Source organism: Olea europaea, chromosome 5 (assembly GCF_002742605.1).
Source record: "Olea europaea var. sylvestris chromosome 5, O_europaea_v1, whole genome shotgun sequence".
NCBI lineage: Eukaryota > Viridiplantae > Streptophyta > Magnoliopsida > Lamiales > Oleaceae > Olea > Olea europaea.
Genome location: NC_036241.1, coordinates 3,304,631 through 3,324,214, shown reverse-complemented (window position 1 = coordinate 3,324,214; position 19,584 = coordinate 3,304,631). Strand labels below are relative to the sequence as shown.

At 32.9% G+C, this 19,584-nt stretch overlaps 3 protein-coding genes across 6 annotated transcripts in view; 2 read left to right on the top strand and 1 right to left on the bottom strand.

Moving 5' to 3' along the window:
• Window positions 1-1,118, bottom strand: part of LOC111394140 — a 7,393-nt gene extending 6,275 nt beyond the window's left edge. Inside the window, exons 1-2 of the mRNA XM_023019912.1 lie at window positions 1,080-1,118; window positions 197-258 (exon numbers count right to left, since the gene is read on the bottom strand). Coding sequence (XP_022875680.1) covers window positions 197-258; window positions 1,080-1,118 — 101 coding nt within the window. The remainder of the gene's footprint in view (window positions 1-196; window positions 259-1,079) is intronic.
• Window positions 1,119-3,522: 2,404 nt separating this feature from the next.
• On the top strand, window positions 3,523-8,708 carry LOC111394423 (bifunctional nuclease 1-like). 4 transcript variants are annotated; one of them, XM_023020250.1, is made up of 11 exons: window positions 3,527-3,845; window positions 4,403-4,702; window positions 5,166-5,336; window positions 5,452-5,501; window positions 5,750-5,806; window positions 5,926-5,991; window positions 6,093-6,167; window positions 6,991-7,109; window positions 7,485-7,576; window positions 8,154-8,231; window positions 8,420-8,708. In XM_023020250.1, the coding sequence occupies exons 2-10, from the start codon at window positions 4,411-4,413 to the stop codon at window positions 8,204-8,206; spliced, it is 975 nt and encodes a 324-aa protein (XP_022876018.1). In that variant the 5' UTR covers window positions 3,527-3,845; window positions 4,403-4,410; the 3' UTR covers window positions 8,207-8,231; window positions 8,420-8,708. The 4 variants fall into 4 exon arrangements, with proteins under 4 accessions (XP_022876016.1, XP_022876017.1, XP_022876019.1 ...); XM_023020248.1 differs by lacking the exons at window positions 8,154-8,231; window positions 8,420-8,708 and adding an exon at window positions 7,902-8,126 and having other exon boundaries at window positions 3,523-3,845; window positions 4,401-4,702; XM_023020249.1 differs by lacking the exons at window positions 8,154-8,231; window positions 8,420-8,708 and adding an exon at window positions 7,902-8,126 and having other exon boundaries at window positions 3,523-3,855.
• A 5,123-nt stretch (window positions 8,709-13,831) lies between these two features.
• On the top strand, window positions 13,832-18,036 carry LOC111394422 (bifunctional nuclease 1-like). The gene is made up of 10 exons (XM_023020247.1): window positions 13,832-14,155; window positions 14,619-14,789; window positions 14,892-14,941; window positions 15,192-15,248; window positions 15,362-15,427; window positions 15,531-15,605; window positions 16,467-16,585; window positions 16,961-17,052; window positions 17,636-17,713; window positions 17,902-18,036. Exons 1-9 carry the CDS (start codon window positions 13,864-13,866, stop codon window positions 17,686-17,688), a joined length of 975 nt encoding a protein of 324 aa, XP_022876015.1. The 5' UTR covers window positions 13,832-13,863; the 3' UTR covers window positions 17,689-17,713; window positions 17,902-18,036.
• Window positions 18,037-19,584: the final 1,548 nt, after the last annotated feature.

Below are 19,584 nucleotides of genomic sequence, written 5' to 3'. Positions count from 1 at the left end.
GGGGGGAAAAAAAAAGGATCAATAGAAGATTAAACTATAAATTAGTTGAGTAACAATAAAACTTGGTGAAAGATTTCACTTAAAGAAACGATAAGAACAACATTCATTTTCATGCCATTTTTGTCGATTGCTTACGAGCATCAAATCACTGTTGACTACAATTAAAGCAGCATTGAATAATATTGATTGTGATTACAAAACAAGAATAATTATGAGAAGAGAAATTAAAGATAACAGCCTATGTATTCTGTCATGTATCTGAAAATAAAGAAGAAAGGGACCTACAAGGCAATGACAGTTTATTAAACTGAAGACCCATTTGCTAAATTGCATCTTCAAAAGTTTAATTCAAAGAGAGAATTAACTTTATGTTGGGTTTAAAAAAATAATGGCGAGTGATTGTTGGAGTGGAATTTGAACAGACAAAAAAGACTTTTTGTTTGGTCTAGAAAAATAAAAGGAATGTTGGGAAGATAAATGGTCAAATTAGTTATAGAGAGAAAAAGCTATGGTTGTGATATATTTATGCAAATAAAAAAATGTAAGTATAAATATTGTCATTTATATGTTTATTATTTTTGCGCAAAAAATTTCTCAATATAAATTCTTAATAAAATTTTTATTACTTTATAGGAGTTATAAATTGTTATACTACCTTTTCATCTTGATTATTTTTATATCTGAAAAAATTTATATATAAAAAAAATTCAATCATTTTTAGGATTTTTTTCTTATTGTTACCTTTTCCTCTCGATAAATTAATTTTTTTTAAACGACGTCAAAATTATTATTAGGAAATTTATTAGATTATTTAAAAAAATAATAATTGATTGAGAGGAAAAAGTAACAACAATATAAAAAAAAAAATCCTCAAAATGATTGATTTTTTTTATATATAAAAAATTTTTAGATGTAAAAATGATCAAAATGAAAAGTAGTATAACAATTTATAACCCACATAAAGTAATAATTCATCACTTTTTTTAAATGTTTGATTGTGATCCCTTAATGTAAAATGTCTGCATCCGCCCCTGCAGTGAAGGACGAATTATTTTAAGGAAATTATGTACAAAACAAACCTCGCTTCCTTTTAATACCGTTACTATATCAACAACCATTTTTCCATATTTATTACAATGTTTTCTTTCCATTATTTTATTTAAATGATTTCAAGAGTATTTCTAATTTTCTTTTAGTATTTTCCTAACATTTTCTTCATTTATTCAAGTATTCTTTTAGAAGATTTATTTTAAAGTTTAGACACGAATTAAAATTATTGGGGATAAAACTTATAATTTTGCTAATAAATTCTCTCATTTTTTTAGTTATTTTAATGACTTATGTGATAATATATGCATTGGTGGCACTTGGATCATAATAGGATTTGATTTTCTTACTTTAACTTAAAATTAAAAGGGGGGAAAAAAAAAAAAAAAAAAAGTCACCACCAAGCTAAGTCCCGTTTGGTCTCCATTAAATTATATTTTCATTTTTCTCTGTTCTACTTTCAATCACACAAATTTTTATAAAATAATATTGCAAATAAATTGATTTTTTTTTCAACCACTCATTCTCCAAAAAAATACTATTCCACCCATTTTAATTTTTGGAAAATTGGGGATCAAATAAGGGCTAAATACTAACTAAAAATGCATTGGCAATCCTCTAGTCAAAATCTCATATCAAGGTTTTGCTCAAATAGTAATATTCTGTTAAGAGGGAAAAAATTGTAATAATGGACAAGAAAAGGTTAAGGAATAAGCCTCCCAGCCAGAGGAAAACTAACAGAAGCCCTTACCCACACTCAGGGCCGGTCCTGTGATAATGGAGGCCCGAGGCGAGGTCCGTAAATTGGGCCCTCGGACGAAATCAACGTAAAAATTTACGTAAAAATCTAATAACATTTTCAATTATGTACGCAAAAATTTGAGCATTACAAGTTTACGAAAACAATACAAACTTAAAATAACATCCAAAATCCAAAACTATCCCCCAAAAAAATAAATAAATAAATAAATAAATAAATAAATTTGAAGCAAAATTGGGCCCCCTAAGGGTTTTGGGCCTGAGGCTGAGGCCTCAAATGCCTCAGCCCAGGACCGGCCCTGCCCACACTCACAGTGTGCGGGCCTGACGTGAATAAACAATTTCAAATAAAAAAAAAGTGGCCCCCACCGAGCTGTGAGTATAGATAAGGGCTTCTAGCATTTTTTTTTCTGACTTTGTAGCATGACCCAAAGCTTAAATGGTTAAATGGACCATTTTTTTATATAATTAAACTTAGTAATAAGTGACCAACTCTTCTTCATATATATGTTTTTCAAATAAATAATTTGTGCTCATCTTTACCCACATGGAAAATATGAGAGACGTGTATTTTGTTAATTATATAATTTATTGAAAAATAGATCGAGTCATCATGTTTCAATAAAATTATTTTATCAGTACATTACAACTCATTAAATATTTTGATTGATTCTATACATTTATATTGTATGTTCCAAAATTGATATTTTAGCATTATACCAGGGCCAGTTTTGAATCTAGTCACTGTTTGATTATATATAATGTGTTCTTCATTTTCAATTACATACTTCAATGTAATTACATGTATTATCCATTTTTGAATCACTTACTTTTATCTACTTATCAATTAAATCGTATATAATTCTTACCAAATGGAGAATTTGGATTCAATTGAATGGTGAGCACTCTTAATACTATTTCCACACTAAATTCCTCGGTTCAACATAAAATCTATATCCTGCTATCTATAAGTTTGACTCTTGTTGTTAGTGGTTACTAATTAATCGAGTACCGCCAAAATGTACCAAGGATTGGAATCCTCCTTGTTTATGAATATTATGTCCCCATTTGAGCCCCTTTTATCCCCAAAAAATTATTTTTAATAACAAATTCTCCAAATAAAATAATTTTTATGACATTTTGACATCTCATTCCTTAAAAAATTATTATTTCAAAATCTATTAATTCAAAATATGGAAATCTAACAATCTGACTCTCAATATCTTGAGTAAAGATGAGTGAATTACCCAAATGACCGCTGAACTTTGCAAAAAAATGTCCCATAGGTTCTAAATTTAGTGATTTCTGGAAAAAATTTTGCAAAATTCAATGATGAATTATGTGATTTTTAAAGTTCAGTGTTTCCACGAAAATCCTTTGTAAAGTTCAATTATGAATTGGATGATTTGTAAAGTTCAGTGATCCTGTGAAATTTTTTTACAAAATTCAGTGATCATTTAAGTAATTCAGTTGAGTAAAGATACTAGGACAAGGTTGATGATAGGAGAGAAATGACGGACATCTGCGTGTCAGCATCTGTTGGGGTTTAATTTTTTTTCAAACTATCCAATAAGGGATCGATATGTGTCATCCTTGTCATCAAAGCTATCACTATCCATGTTTGTGTAGCATAATTCATCTTTAACTTAGACTTGGTGAACAAATGATATTTATTTTAAAATATGTAAAATAACTTATACATAAGTAAAATTGTTCAAACTTAGCCAAACAATGACCTTGCTCTCTCCAAAAGAATCTCTTATCTTCTTATTCTTTCTTCCCACTTCAGCATTTGTCGTTCCCTTTATCCAGTCTACAGTCCACTTGTCGGTCGTTAACTATTCAAAACTCTACCACCCCATCTCTTCATCTTCTTCAGTAAACTGGATATATGTTTTTGTTTCATTAATTGATCTCATAAAAGTACCATAAATTCCTCTGAGAAGAAAAAAAAGTCCCAGATTTTCTCTAGGCGTTTAAGGCCACTAGTGGTGCCTAAAAGTTCTTGATTGTTGAAGAAGATTGAGAGCTTTCTACAGGTTTGATTATGTATATAAAATTGACTTCTATATTAATTTTTAAATTTCGGATTATAAAGATAAAAAGGACAACTTGACCCAAAAAAAGGGTTTTTTTTTTTTTTTTTTTACTAACTGAATGATATCTCAGCTGAATTGTATGTTTTATTTTAGTATGATCTGGAATTAAGTTATTGAGATTATTGTTTCTTTAACGAAGAAGGTTAAAAATTTTGACCTTTGTCTGCAAATCCGTATATTGAAGAGGAGTAATTACGGATTTCTTTATGTAGTGGTATTGGACAACGTACTGTTTAAATTAAAAATTTTAAAAGTACAGGTGGGGCAAGAGAAGAGAAAAGAACTTTAATATTCGAAGTTGTGTTTTTTAAATGGGACGTTGTGAAGATTTTTTGCAAGATTATTTCTTCTGCATATGCTTATTCTGGTTTCTGAATTTTCTTTTTTCTTTTTTCTTTTTTAATTAATTAATTATTTATTTATTTATTTTTGGTTGTAGATTATGTGAGCAATTTTTAGTCTTTTGATCGTAATTTTTTAATTTTATGTATTTAGAGGATTGAAGATGGCTTCTCTTCAAGGGCCCGTAGTTTGCCCCATGATCAATGCGAAGCAATCCGGAGTGTATTCTGTCCCGATTAGTTCACCTCTACTGAAAGCCAAAGTTATTAGAAGTGGGTTTTGGGGGCTTGTAGGAATCGGCAACGGTAGGACTAATGTAAATTATCGACAAAATTTGCAGAAATGCAAGACTATACGATGTACTTTTAGTTCGTCGTGGAATGGAAATGATAGTAGGGCCGGGAATTCAAATGAGAATGAATCTGATTATGTGAATTCGAGCGTTGTTGAAGCTGGTATGTGGATTGTTCATACACTTGTTTACTCCTAATTCAGTGTATGTGAGTGCATACTACAATGTAAGTGATAATCAAAAGAATCTTAATTTTTTGTTGAGTTATATAAAATTTCTACATGTAGATGCTTTGCTTCCACAAATCATTGTGGATACCTTGCCGTCTGTTACATAATTCATGTTGCTTGTTGATATAATGTTTGTTGATCAGTAGAACTTATAATAATTCATGTTGCTGTCTGTTACATAATTCATGTTACAAATCATTGTGAAATTTCACCCAATAGCTTGTTGATATAATGCCACTTGAGTCTATTAAATAATGCTTGCTAATCTTATTGAATAATGTATACCTAACTGCATTTGTAAAAGTACTAAACAATAATCCACGTGTTTCTACACACAAAACCGCATGTGGAGAGCATTCCAATTAAAATTTAGTTCTATGCCATTGTTTTGAATAGTTGAAGTCAGAAGTGGCCCAGATGGTTTCATGATCAAGATGAGAGATGGCCGGCATTTGAGATGTGCCCATAATAACCCCCAAGGGAGTCATCGGTCAGATTATGCTCCGCACCCTGCAATTGTATTGAAGATGGAAGACGGGACCGGGCTTCTTCTCCCCATAATTGTTTGTATGTTCATCTTTAATATTATGATTACTTTCTATATGCAATATTCCTTAATGAGTGTGAAATAATATTGACTCTTATTATTGGTTCATTCTTGATTCAATTGTCTTTTTCACAGTGGAGATGCCCAGTGTGCTGCTAATGGCTGCTGTACGCAATGTCCAAATTGTATGTTTCATCCTTTTGTTTACAAAATGTTCAAATAAGTTACTTCTTGTCATAACTTATATAAAAGTAACTCTCTAACTTATTGTAAAAATAAGTAATTTACTAATTGCTAGTTTTGTTCTATAAAACATTACCTGTTTTCTAATAAGTAAACTTATTACAATCAAACCTTTTAAGCTTAGCCAAACATGCTTAAAGTTACTTGTGTATTTTATTTTTAAAAGATAATTTTCTGGATTGCCTTTTAGGCTAGGCCTACCATGTATCAAGTGGCAAAGGAAATGATTGAGAAGATGGGCTATACAGTGAGTTTATTCCGTTATCTCTTCAATGGTCAAATTTTTGTTCTTTGCTTGCTTACACTATAGGAATTATTTCTACTTTTCTGTTATTTATTAGTTCTCTTCTTTTTTTTTTCTTTTAGGTGAAACTTGTACGAGTTACCAAGAGAATACATGAGGCATATTTTGCAGAATTACACCTTACAAAGGTAAAGTAAATTGTTATTGTTTCCAGGATTGACAAAATGTAGAAATTTCCGACTTCTGTGACATATTATATTTTCTGACGTGATATTCATCCTGATTGAAGCTGGATAATGAAGCAGAGTGTATCAGATTTGATCTGCGACCGTCAGATGCCATTAACATTGCAGTTAGATGCAAGGTAATTCCGGAGTCAAATTTCTATACCTAAATTTGTCTTCAACGTGCTCCTTACGAATAGACCAGATTCAAATTTTATTGAAGGTCTTACAAGTGTACAATTTTCATAAATGGATGGCAGCTAGCCTTGAATCTGGATCTTTATTGTCTCTGATCTTATATTGAATCCTTTTGTCTAAAAGCACTCAGAGAGAAGATGAATTATTTACTTTAACGTTTTGTCTTCAACAATTTTTTCTTTCATTCTTTTTTTATGCATTTGGAGTTTAAAATGTTATTTTTGTTGCCATTACAAATGTTAAAACATAATAAATTGTGTCGCATTGCACCACGCGAAGTAATGGTGTTTTGGAAGAAAGACAGTTGTTGAAACTGAATTGTGAAAAATTAGATCAAAACTTAGAAATTGTGGACCTTTAAAACATTGCTTTCAAACTGGGGCACACTATATTGAGGATTTATGACCAAAAAGTGTACTATACTACATTTACAGTTGCAGTATCATCATAATATCATTTCAAATAAATATGAATACCAATAAGGGTGCATTTGCTACGTAAATAAATAAAATTTTATGGTTTTTTTTCCTCTGTCTGTCTAGTTGTACAATCTTCTTGGAACAGTTTATTTATGATGATTTTATATGTTTGTAACGGGCATTTTTTCATTTTCACCAGGACTTAGCCTTGGCAGCTATAGTACATGCCCTGTCTAGATTGAACCAATTACCATGAGTTGGATCGAATAATGCATCTTGCTTTTGCTTTTTCAATGTATGGTTTCCTAAAATCAATGATATTTTATACTGTTTCTTAAATTTTTAGGTGCCAATCCAAGTGAACAAATACTTGGTGTATATGGACGGTATGAAGGTTATTGAACCTGAAAAAGTGCCAGTACATAGCTCCTCATCAGATGGCTTATTATTTACTGAGTTGGACAGGTAGATTAGATATCCCCAGTGACCTCTTTTTGTTGTGGTTTATCGGCTACCTTTTTCATGTTTTTGTTGCAAAAGATGCATTTTCTTTGAGTGTTTAGATAAGAAATTCGGTTAGTCCAAAAGAACTGCTAGTACTCGTATGGTCTTATTGTCATTTGAGAGAGTGCATTTATGGAGTATTTTCCATGGCTAATTAACACCTGAAGGGGAAAAGATATGGAAAATGTTTAATAAAGAAATTTGTTTATCTTATGAATTAATGGCCTATTTCTTAATTTCGCGAGTGGTAACTAATGGAACTGTCATCTTTACCTGATTGTTAACCCATGCCTTAGATAATATCAGTAAAGTCTAACTACTTTGTTATTGATACAGACCTAGTGCCCAGCTGTCCATTGAAACAAAGGAGTTTAATCTTGTGCGCAACATGCTAATAGCTGCAGTCGAGGAACGTTACAAGGATGCAGGTATTCTATCTAACTATATGTCTAGGACATCATTTTACAAGTCAGTAACTGTTGTTGTTCAAGTATATTTATTTTTAAAGACACTATTAAACTTCTGCCTAGAAAGCCAGCTGACATTGAGTTTGTTCACTACTTAAATGGTTGCGAGTAACACTAAAAAATTTAAATAGCTTGAATCCCATTTCATAGTAGCTAAGCATATGTAAGCACGTTAATGTCTGGTAGTACTTTTTAAGTGATAAACTTGGGTCATGCAAAATGTATATATAAAAAGTATGTTTGACCAACTTAAATTATAATTTAAGCTTTTCAAACATGCACATAGAATGGGAAAGATTGAGAGGGGCAAGCCAAACTCCACTCCTAAGAAGATTCCAAGCTCAGTCCCAGAACAAGATCATCTTTGAACATATTCGAGGGTTTGGAATTCAAGATTCCGAGTTTCTAGCTTCTGCCAGAGCCCTTTTTTTTTTTTGGAAGCTTTTACACAGAAACTAAATAGTATTTTCTGAAGATTACAAGAAGTGAAAAGGCTTCTCAATGATTTTGAATGTAACCTTCTGGTGTTGTACTGCAGCTCTGTGGAGGGACAAGCTCACTCAGCTTCGCTCAAAAAGGAACTGGACATAGCAGGTCGTCTTGTTCTCTCTCTTTGGTACGTACTACATAATAGGACTCGAAAATAATATAATGTATAAGATTTTAGTTTTGCCTTCTTTCTTAATAGTATTCAGTCTTAAATAGTCTCCCAACAAGACACGCCATTGAGGAATTTTAGATTTTGTGGCTTTCTTTGATTTTCGATCCTATGAGAATAGTGAAATATTTTGTTTTGGGTTTCAGGTACGACAAGCGGATAACTTGTATATAGACTATATGTTTGGTATGTGTGACTCGACAAAATTGTACAAAATTAACGAAGAAAAATGTTAAAATCTTGTGGCTGTCGCGTGCATTTTAGCATATCGAATATGGCTAGATATCATTCTCTGGCTTCTTTAGTAGTTAATAGTGTCTGTTTCCTTTGTATGTATAGTGCTCGCCGATATGTGTATATATAAAACATAATGTAATGCTGATTTGTTTAAACTTTCTGGTTTCTGTCCATAAATAGTTTTTATTTTTTTTCCTCTGATCCTGTTAGTGTTGCCCTGTTCTATAAGATGGGTTGTTAGTGTGGACGATTTGAAAACTTGAACAGTCATATTATCAGTCTATTACGCTTGAAACTCGGGATGAATTCAAAGTATGTGTTTTCACTGTGCCATGGCTGAGATCTTTCATCCTCGACCAAGAAAATGTGTCGATAGTCTCATATGAATAAAATTGACTTTTGAGATTCTACTTGGAACCAGATGTCCATGTTTTTCCTAATGGGCGATTATATAATCAAATCCACTCGACATCGCAAGACTGGACATTCCTTTTATCTAATTAAAATTATGTTTTTTGAGAAAAAAAAATTATTATAAAGACACAATACAACGAAAATTGAGAAATTTAATCTAGAAAATGTATTAAAGTTGGACAATTGGATTTTATATTCTGATTAAGCATTTTTGAGTGAGCTTAAAACTTTACTTTCAAGTAAATTTTGATTTTCAAACAGGATGAGTTTTATTATTTGTCCTGAACCTTCGAGAAAAGTAGTAGACTTACCTTTAACGAGGAAATGGTGCCTTTGATCATTTTTCTAAAGGGACAAAAAAACTAATAATAATAAATAAATAAAATAAAAAATAAATGCAAAAATTTGAAAGATAAAAAGCTGAGAATTTAAATAAACAGAAAAAGGGCTTGAACACCCTTAGAGAGAGAGAGAGAGAGACCCTTTGAGGTGATTCGTTACCAAACACACATCGATCAATCCAAACTATAGTAGATGGTAACACACATCGATAGATCATCAACAAGGTTAGCTTTGTGTATCAAACCTTGGTTTACAGTTAAGTAATGGTAATGGAAATGAATTGAATTTTTGTATTATAGTTAGGAATGACAATCGGGCTCGTTGGCTCGGATTGTTCGTGGCTCGGCCTGGAAAAAGTCTGAGCCGGTTCGGCTCGAGGCTCAGGCCGAGCCCCATTTTGGGTTCACCGACTCGAGTTCACAAGCCTATATATATATATTTTAAAGGCAACAGACTGCTACATTAAAAAAGGGGCAGTCTCGAAAAGGCTCGAGCCGAAATCTTGTGTTGAGTTTAATTTTTTTGGCCGAGAAAAAAGCTCAGCTTGGGCCTAAGAAAAAGTTCGCTCATTTTATTCGAGCCTCGAATTTCGACTTATGAGCCGACTCAACTCTTTTCGTTGATATCCCTAATTATATTCGGGATGATTCACATGTTTTAGAGTTTAATATACACTTATTTAGGTTGAGTGATGGATGTAGGGGAAGTTGGTTGACAAATTGAGGTCTTTAGGGGAGGAGATCGTCGAAAATGGCGATCTCCGTTGGAGAAGAAGGCCCCACGGGCGTCCTTTCAAATGGACAAATGCCGACATCTGGGTCGTCTTTTTTAAGATGGCCCAGTTTTTTAATTAATTATTTATGTATTTTTTTAAAAAAAAAATCTTATTTTTTTTCAATATTCAACACTTTTTAATATACTTTCTTTAATTTTTAATTTTTTTTAATAATTTCCTTTAATTTAATTTTTCTTTCTATTTAATTATTTTCCCTTTATATTTTTATCTTTAATTCTTATTTTTGTTTTTATTTATAATTTGAATCCTTTTTTAGTTATTCTCTTTTCAATCCCCCCCTTTTTTTTAACTCTTTTTGTATTTTTTTTGTTCTTTTTATATAATTTATTTTTTATTAGCATGCCATATAAAATGAATTAATTTCTTCCGTATAGTAGTTACAAATTTGTTAGTTTAATTTATTGATATTATACTTTATTCTATTATCTCTCTTGTACAAGGTTCTAACGTTTGAAATTTTGTAGGATGCAATGAGACAGATTATCGACAAAGTTACGTCGAATTGTAGCTTTACCAATTTTATGACGGTATTGGAGTTGCTCGATGATGAGCACGCAGACAGGCTACGCCATTCTTGCATATGGCCCTTGTTTTTTACCATTGTCACTGGACTGAAATGTATGAGTTAAACAGTAACGAGGGCTCGTATTCCTAAAAATATGGAGCTGTTGTACAAATATTTTCATTGACAAATGATAGTAAACTGGCACAGTTAGGGGATGCATTTAGGGCATGCGACCAGATGCTCGACAAGTTGAAGTGGGGCTCAGTACTCATCCTTGAGAGCGTACTGAGGTGTCATTACAAAAAAGATATCGATTGACTTTTCCATTTTGAAGCTTTTAATGTTATCGATGCCTTCAACAACTATCCATGGGCGAAAATGCTATGAGGATACTTTACGTGTCTTTAGGAGGGGCATTTGATGTCCAAGGAGGATAAAGCTCGAGTAGAAGTATGATGCATATGGCTTGGCATTGCAGTTAAATATTTAACATAATGTACGTTAAATTTTTTTTTATTAAATTTGTATATAATAATTATAAGTGATGTAGATATAGGTATATGAGTCTGTCCCATCTTGGCTGGCTGGTATGTGAGGAGAAGGGAAGCTGTTGCCTATGGATGTGTCATTGCCAAGCACAAGACAGGCCACTTGCTAAACAATTATTAGTTTTCATCAACGATCTTGAGTTGAGATTATACATTTGCGATTTATATTATTTGTCATTTCAAAATCTCAATACATAATCACTAAATTGTTGAAATGTCAATATGTTAGCTTGAAGTCCTTACTGAGTTAACAGTGTCGACGGAGGAGGTGTGAGTGAATTATCCATTATGTTTGCTCAAGACGACCAGATGCCTAAGTCCGTCTTCGATTGAAATGGGACATTTTGTGTTGTAATATTTTAATTAAGTTATTAATTTGTAATATTCTCATTTGTGTAGGAACGTTGTCCAGTTGATCGATCATCGCCTTCGTCGAGGAGATCATTACCACCGATGAGATCACCTTCTTGTGCATCCAAACACATCACCCATAGATCTCATGTACCTAATCATAGTACCTCCACTGATAACTTGTTTGAATGTCTAACTAAAGTTATCAGGGAGGAGGTAGGAGCGCTACGAGACGAGATAGGGGCATTGCAATGGGAGATAAGGGATATAGTAGAGTTATGACATGATACAGAAGACTACTAACCGATTTAGGAAACTTTCATAATGAGGCCACAGCGCTATGAGGGGGTGATAGAGGGATAAGCAGTGCAAGTGTTGGAGAGACTGGTGGTCCTCGGGGACTGAGAGAATAGCGAAGGTACCAAAGGAGAGGATCACATAGGGTATGATGATTCATCATAGCCATCGGACTCTACATTCGAATCTTTTTTTATATTTCTGGAAGGGGATGGCCACGATGATGTCCTAGATGGAGGATCGTATAGTGCCTAGGAGGAAAGGGTTGGTAATGTTCAGGATGGAGGGAGAGACCTGATAGTTATGGAGCTAGTAATCATAGGGCCGACCTAAGATGTTACAGTGCCCAGGACAAAAAGGGTGTAACAGAGGATATAATGGTGGCTGGGACGAAAGGAGTAATGGAGCTGGTGACTGTTGGAATAGCCGAGGAAGTGATAGAGGGGATACCAGAAAAGGTGGTAGAAGATGTGAAGGCTGTGGTACCGAAGGGGGTGGTGGAGAAAGTGGTCGACGAAAGATTATTTACCTGTGAAATGATGGGAAACAAAGTACGAGAACCTAATTATCGCTTTCTAGAAAAACGATGATTGAACATCAAATAGGCTTGATTGGAAACAATTGCAAGTTTAAAAATCAAATAGAGAATTATTCGAATATGAAATGGCAAGAAATAAAGTACGGGGGTCTAATTGTAACTTTTAATAGTTGATTCGAAACATAAATGGCGATTGAAGATCAAATATGTTCAATTGGAAGCAATTGCAAGTTTGAAAATCAAACAAAAGATTATTCGAATGTGAAATGACGGGAAACAAAGTATAGGAACATAATTGTAACTTTTTAATAGTTTATTTGGAACATAAAATGGTGATCGAAGATCAAATAAGCTCAATTGGAAGCAATTGCAAGTTTCAAAATCAAATGGAAGGTTATTCAAATGTGAAATGATAGGAAACAAAGTAGGGGAACTTATTTACAATCTTTTTATAATTGATTCAGAACATAAAACGGTGTCGAAGATCAAATATGTTCAATTGGAAGCAATTGCAAGTTTTAAAATCGAATGGGGTATTATTTGAAAGCGAAATGGTAGGAAACAAAGTATTGGGACCTAATTGCAACTTTTTATAGTTGATTCAAAACGTAAAACGGTGATTGAAGATCAAATAGGCTCAATTAGAAGCAATTACAAGTTTAAAAATCGAACGAAAGATTATTTGAATGTGAAATGGTGAGAAACAAAGTATGGGGACCTAATTACAACTTTCTAATAGTTGATTCATAACATAAAATGGTGATAAAAGATCAAATGTGCTCAATTGGAAGCAATTGCAAGTTCAAAAATCGAACAAGAAGATTTTTTCAAATGTGAAATGGTAGGAAACAAAGTATGGGGACTTGATTTGAAACTTTCTAACAGTTGATTTTAAATATAAAACATTGATCGGAGATTAAATAAGTTCAATTGGAAGCAATTACAAGTTTTAAAATCAAACCGAAGATTATTCAAATTTGAATTAGCGGGAAACAAAGTATGGAGGACCTAATTACAACATTCTAATAGTTGATTTGAAACATAAAACGGTCATCAAAGATTAAATAAGCTCAATTGGAAGTAATTGCTTTTTTTTTTTTTTTTTTACTAACTGAATGATATCTCAGCTGAATTGTATGTTTTATTTTAGTATGATCTGGAATTAAGTTATTGAGATTATTGTTTCTTTAACAAAGAAGGTTAAAAATTTTGACCTTTGTCTGCAAATCCGTATATTGAAGAGGAGTAATTACGGATTTCTTTATGTAGTGGTATTGGACAACGTACTGTTTAAATTAAAAATTTTAAAAGTACAGGTGGGGCAAGAGAAGAGAAAAGAACTTTAATATTCGAAGTTGTGTTTTTTAAATGGGACGTTGTGAAGATTTTTTGCAAGATTATTTCTTCTGCATATGCTTATTCTGGTTTCTGAATTTTCTTTTTTCTTTTTTCTTTTTTAATTAATTAATTATTTATTTATTTATTTTTGGTTGTAGATTATGTGAGCAATTTTTAGTCTTTTGATCGTAATTTTTTAATTTTATGTATTTAGAGGATTGAAGATGGCTTCTCTTCAAGGGCCCGTAGTTTGCCCCATGATCAATGCGAAGCAATCCGGAGTGTATTCTGTCCCGATTAGTTCACCTCTACTGAAAGCCAAAGTTATTAGAAGTGGGTTTTGGGGGCTTGTAGGAATCGGCAACGGTAGGGCTAATGTAAATTATCGACAAAATTTGCAGAAATGCAAGACTATACGATGTACTTTTAGTTCGTCGTGGAATGGAAATGATAGTATGGCCGGGAATTCAAATGAGAATGAGTCTGATTATGTGAATTCGAGCGTTGTTGAAGCTGGTATGTGGATTGTTCAAACACTTGTTTTCTCCTAATTCAGTGTATGTGAGTGCATACTACAACGTAAGTGATAATCAAAAGAATCTTAAATTTTTGTTGAGTTATATGGAATTTCTACATGTAGATGCTTTGTTTCCACAAATCATTGTGGATACCTTGCCGTCTGTTACATAATTTATGTTGCTTGTTGATATAATGTTTGTTGATCAGTAGAAATTATAATAATTCATGTTGCGGTCTGTTACATAATTCATGTTACAAATCATTGTGGAATTTCACCCAATAACTTGTTGATATAATGCCACTTGAGTCTATTATATAATGCTTTCAGATCTTATTGAATAATGTATACCTAATTTCATTTATATAAGTACTAAACAATAATCCACGTGTTTCTACACATAAAACCGCATGTGGAGAGCATTCCAATTAAAATTTAGTTCAATGCCATTGTTTTGAATAGTTGAGGTCAGAAGTGGCCCAGATGGTTTCATGATCAAGATGAGAGATGGCCGGCATTTGAGATGTGCCCATAATAACCCCCAAGGGAGTCATCGGCCAGATTATGCTCCGCACCCTGCAATTGTATTGAAGATGGAAGACGGGACCGGGCTTCTTCTCCCCATAATTGTTTGTATGTTCATCTTTAATATTATCATTACTTTCTATATGCAACATTCCTTAATGAGTGTGAGTTAATATTGCTTCATTCTTGATTCAATTGTCTTTTTAACAGTGGAGATGCCCAGTGTGCTGCTAATGGCAGCTGTACGCAATGTCCAAATTGTATGTTTCATCCTTTTGTTTACAAAATGTTCAAATAAGTTACTTCTTGTCATAACTTATTTAAAATATAACTCTCTAAACTTATTGTAAAAATAAGTAATTTACTAATTTCTAGTTTTGTTCTATGAAACATCACCTGTTTTCTAATAAGTAAACTTAGTAGAATCAAACTTTTTAAGCTTAGCCACACATGCTTAAAGTTACTTGTGTATTTTAATTTTAAAAGATAATTTTCTGGATTGCCTTTTAGGCTAGGCCTACCATGTATCAAGTGGCAAAGGAAATGATTGAGAAGATGGGCTATACAGTGAGTTTATTCAGTTATTTCTTCAATGGTCAAATTTTTGTTCTTTGCTTGCTTACCCTATAGGAATTATTTCTACTTTTTCTGTCATTTATTAGTTCTCTTCTTTTTTTTAGGTGAAACTTGTACGAGTTACCAAGAGAATACATGAGGCATATTTTGCAGAGTTACACCTTACAAAGGTAAAGTAAATTGTTATTGTTTCCAGGATTGAATAAAATGTAGAAATTTCCGACTTCTGTGACATATTTATATTTTCTGACGTGATAATCATCCTGATTGCAGTTGGATAATGAAGCAGAGTGTATCAGATTTGATCTGCGACCGTCAGATGCCATTAACATTGCGGTTAGATGCAAGGTAATTCCGGAGACAAATTTCTGTACCTAAATTTGTCTTCAACATGCTCCTTACAAATAGACCAGATTCAAATTTTATTGAAGGTCTTATAAGTGTTCAATTTTCATAAATGGATGGCAGCTAGCCTTGAATCTGGATCTTTATTGTCTCTGATCTTATATTGAATCCTTTTGTCTAAAAGCACTCAGAGAGAAGATGAATTATTTACTTTAACCTTTTGTCTTCAACAATTTTTTCTTTCATTCTTTTTTTATGCATTTGGAGTTTAAAATGTTGTTTTTGTTGCCATTACAAATGTTAAAACATAATAAATTGTCACATTGCACCACGCGAAGTAATGGTGTTTTGGAAGAAAGACAGTTGTTGAAACTGAATTGTGAAAAATTAGATCGAAACTGAATTGTGAAAAATTAGATCGAAACTGAATTGTGAAAACTTAGAAATTGTGGACCTTTAAAACATTGCTTTCAAACTGGGGCACACTATATTGAGGATTTATGACCAAAAAGTGTACTATACTGCATTTACAGTTGCAGTATCATCATAATATCATTTCAAATATATATGAATACCAATAAGGGTGCATTTGCTACGAAAATAAATAAAATTTTATGGTGTTTTTTTCCTCTGTCTGTCTAGTTGTACAATCGTCTTGAACAGTTTATTTATGATGATTTTATATGTTTGTAATGGGCATTTTTTCATTTTCACCTGGACTTAGCCTTGGCAGCTATAGTACATGCCCTGTCTAGATTGAACCAATTACCATGAGTTGGATCGAATAATGCATCTTGCTTTTGCTTTTTCAATGTATGGTTTCCTAAAATCAATGATATTTTATACTGTTTCTTAAATTTTTAGGTGCCAATCCAAGTGAACAAATACTTGGTGTATATGGACGGTATGAAGGTTATTGAACCTGAAAAAGTGCCAGTACATAGCTCCTCATCAGATGGCTTATTATTTACTGAGTTGGACAGGTAGATTAGATATCCCCAGTGACCTCTTTTTGTTGTGGTTTATCGGCTACCTTTTTCATGTTTTTGTTGCAAAAGATGCATTTTCTTTGAGTGTTTAGATACGAAATTCGGTTAGTCCAAAAGAACTGCTAGTACTCGTATGTTCTTATTGTCATTTGAGAGAGTGCATTTATGGAGTATTTTCCATGGCTAATTAACACCTGAAGGGGAAAAGATATGGAAAATCTTTAATAAAGAAATTTGTTTATCTTATGAATTAATGACCTATTTCTTAATTTCTCGAGTGGTAACTAATGGAACTGTCATCTTTACCTGATTGTTAACCCATGCCTTAGATAATATCAGTATAGTCTAACTACTTTGTTATTGATACAGACCTAGTGCCCAGCTGTCCATTGAAACAAAGGAGTTTAATCTTGTGCGCAACATGCTAATAGCTGCAGTCGAGGAACGTTACAAGGATGCAGGTATTCTATCTAACTATATGTCTAGGACATCATTTTACAAGTCAGTAACTGTTGTTGTTCAAGTATATTTGTTTTTAAAGACACTATTAAACTTCTGCCTAGAAAGCCAGCTGACATTGAGTTTGTTCATTACTTAAATGGTTGCGAGTAACACTAAAAAATTTAAATAGCTCGAATCCCATTTCATAGTAGCTAAGCATATGTAAGCACGTTAATATCTGGTAGTACTTTTTAAGTGATAAACTTGGGTCATGCAAAATGTATAGATAAAAAGTATGTTTGACCAACTTAAATTATAATTTAAGCTTTTCAAACATGCACATATAATGGGAAAGATTGAGAGGGGCAAGCCAAACTCCACTCCTAAGAAGACTCCAAGCTCAGTCCCAGAACAAGATCATCTTTGAACATATTCGAGGGTTTGGAATTCAAGATTCCGAGTTTCTAGCTTCTGCCAGAGCCCCCTTTTTTTTTTTTTTTTGGAACCTTTTACACAGAAACTAAATACTATTTTCTGAAGATTACAAGAAGTAAAAAAGCTTCTCAATGATTTTGAATGTAACCTTCTGGTGTTGTACTGCAGCTCTGTGGAGGGACAAGCTCACTCAGCTTCGCTCAAAAAGGAACTGGACATAGCAGGTCGTCTTGTTCTCTCTCTTTGGTACGTACTACATAATAGGACTCGAAAATAATATAATGTATAAGATTTTAGTTTTGCCTTCTTTCTTAGTAGTATTCAGTCTTAAATAGTCTCCCAACAAGACACGCCATTGAGGAATTTTAGATTTTGTGGCTTTCTTTGATTTTCGATCCTATGAGAATAGTGAAATATTTTGTTTTGGGTTTCAGGTACGACAGGCGGATAACTTGTATATAGACTATATGTTTGGTATGTGTGACTCAACAAAATTGTACAAAATTAACGAAGAAAAATGTTAAAATCTTGTGGCTGTTGCGTGCATTTTAGCATATCGAATATGGCTAGATATCATTCTCTGGCTTCTTTAGTAGTTAATAGTGTCTGTTTTCTTTGTATGTATAGTGCTCGCCGATATGTGTATATATAAAACATAATGTAATGCTGATTTGTTTAAACTTTCTGGTTTCTGTCCATAAATAGTTTTTATTTTTTTATTTTTATTTTTTTTCCTCTGATCCTGTTAGTGTTGCCTGTTCTATAAGATGGGTTGTTAGTGTGGACGATTTGAAAACTCGAACAGTCATATTATCAGTCTGTTACGCTTGACACTTGGGATGAATTCAAAGTAGGTGTTTTCACCGTGCCATGGCTGAGATCTTTCATCCTCGACCAAGAAAATGTGTCGATAGTTGTTGATGGTCGATAGTCTCATATGAATAAAATTGACTTTTGAGATTCTACTTGGAACCAGATGTCCATGTTCTTCCTAATAGGCGATTATATAATCAAATCAACTCGACATCTCAAGAGTGGACATTTCTTTTATCTAATTAAAATTATGTTTTTTGAGAAAAAAAAATTATTATAAAGACACAATACAACGAAAATTGAGAAATTTAATCTAGAAAATGTATTAAAGTTGGACAATTGGATTTGATATTCTGATTAAGCATTTTTGAGTGAGCTTAAAACTTTACTTTCAAGTAAATTTTGATTTTCAAACAGGATGAGTTTTATTATTTGTCCTGAACCTTCGAGAAAAGTAGTAGACTTACCTTTAACGAGGAAATGGTGCCTTTGATCATTTTTCTAAAGGGACAAAAAAACTAATAATAATAAATAAATAAAATAAAAAATAAATGCAAAAATTTGAAAGATAAAAAGCTGAGAATTTAAATAAACAGAAAAAGGGCTTGAACACCCTTAGAGAGAGAGAGAGACCCTTTGAGGTGATTCGTTACCAAACACACATCGATCAATCCAAACTATAGTAGATGGTAACACACATCGATAGATCATCAACAAGGTTAGCTTTGTGTATCAAACCTTAGTTTACAGTTAAGTAATGGTAATGGAAATGAATTGAATTTTTGTATTATAGTTAGGAATGACAATCAGGCTCGTTGGCTCGGATTGTTCGTGGCTTGGCCTGGAAAAAGTCTGAGCCGGTTCGGCTCGAGGCTCAGGCCGAGCCCCATTTTGGGTTCACCGACTCGAGTTCACAAGCCTATATATATATATTTTAAAGGCAACAGACTGCTACATTAAAAAAGGGGCAGTCTCGAAAAGGCTCGAGCCGAAATCTTGTGATGAGTTTAATTTTTTTGGCCGAGAAAAAAGCTCAGCTTGGGCCTAAAAAAAAGTTCGCTCATTTTATTCGAGCCTCGAATTTCGACTTATGAGCCGACTCAACTCTTTTCGTTGATATCCCTAATTATATTCGGGATGATTCACATGTTTTAGAGTTTAATATACACTTATTTAGGTTGAGTGATGGATGTAGGGGAAGTTGGTTGACAAATTGAGGTCTTTAGGGGAGGAGATCGTCGAAAATGGCGATCTCCGTTGGAGAAGAAGGCCCCACGGGCGTCCTTTCAAATGGACAAATGCCG

What these genes read in the sequence shown, in the direction of transcription:
- LOC111394423 (XM_023020248.1), top strand. Translation starts at nt 4,411, where the DNA reads ATGGCTTCTCTTCAAGGGCCCGTAGTTTGCCCCATGATCAATGCGAAG. An exon ending in CTGTACGCAATGTCCAAATT is followed by an intron (nt 5,502 to 5,749) that starts GTATGTTTCATC and finishes ATTGCCTTTTAG; the next exon opens with GCTAGGCCTACCATGTATCA. An exon ending in TTGAGAAGATGGGCTATACA is followed by an intron (nt 5,807 to 5,925) that starts GTGAGTTTATTC and finishes TTTTTCTTTTAG; the next exon opens with GTGAAACTTGTACGAGTTAC.
- LOC111394422 (XM_023020247.1), top strand. Translation starts at nt 13,864, where the DNA reads ATGGCTTCTCTTCAAGGGCCCGTAGTTTGCCCCATGATCAATGCGAAG. An exon ending in CTGTACGCAATGTCCAAATT is followed by an intron (nt 14,942 to 15,191) that starts GTATGTTTCATC and finishes ATTGCCTTTTAG; the next exon opens with GCTAGGCCTACCATGTATCA. An exon ending in TTATTTACTGAGTTGGACAG is followed by an intron (nt 16,586 to 16,960) that starts GTAGATTAGATA and finishes TTATTGATACAG; the next exon opens with ACCTAGTGCCCAGCTGTCCA.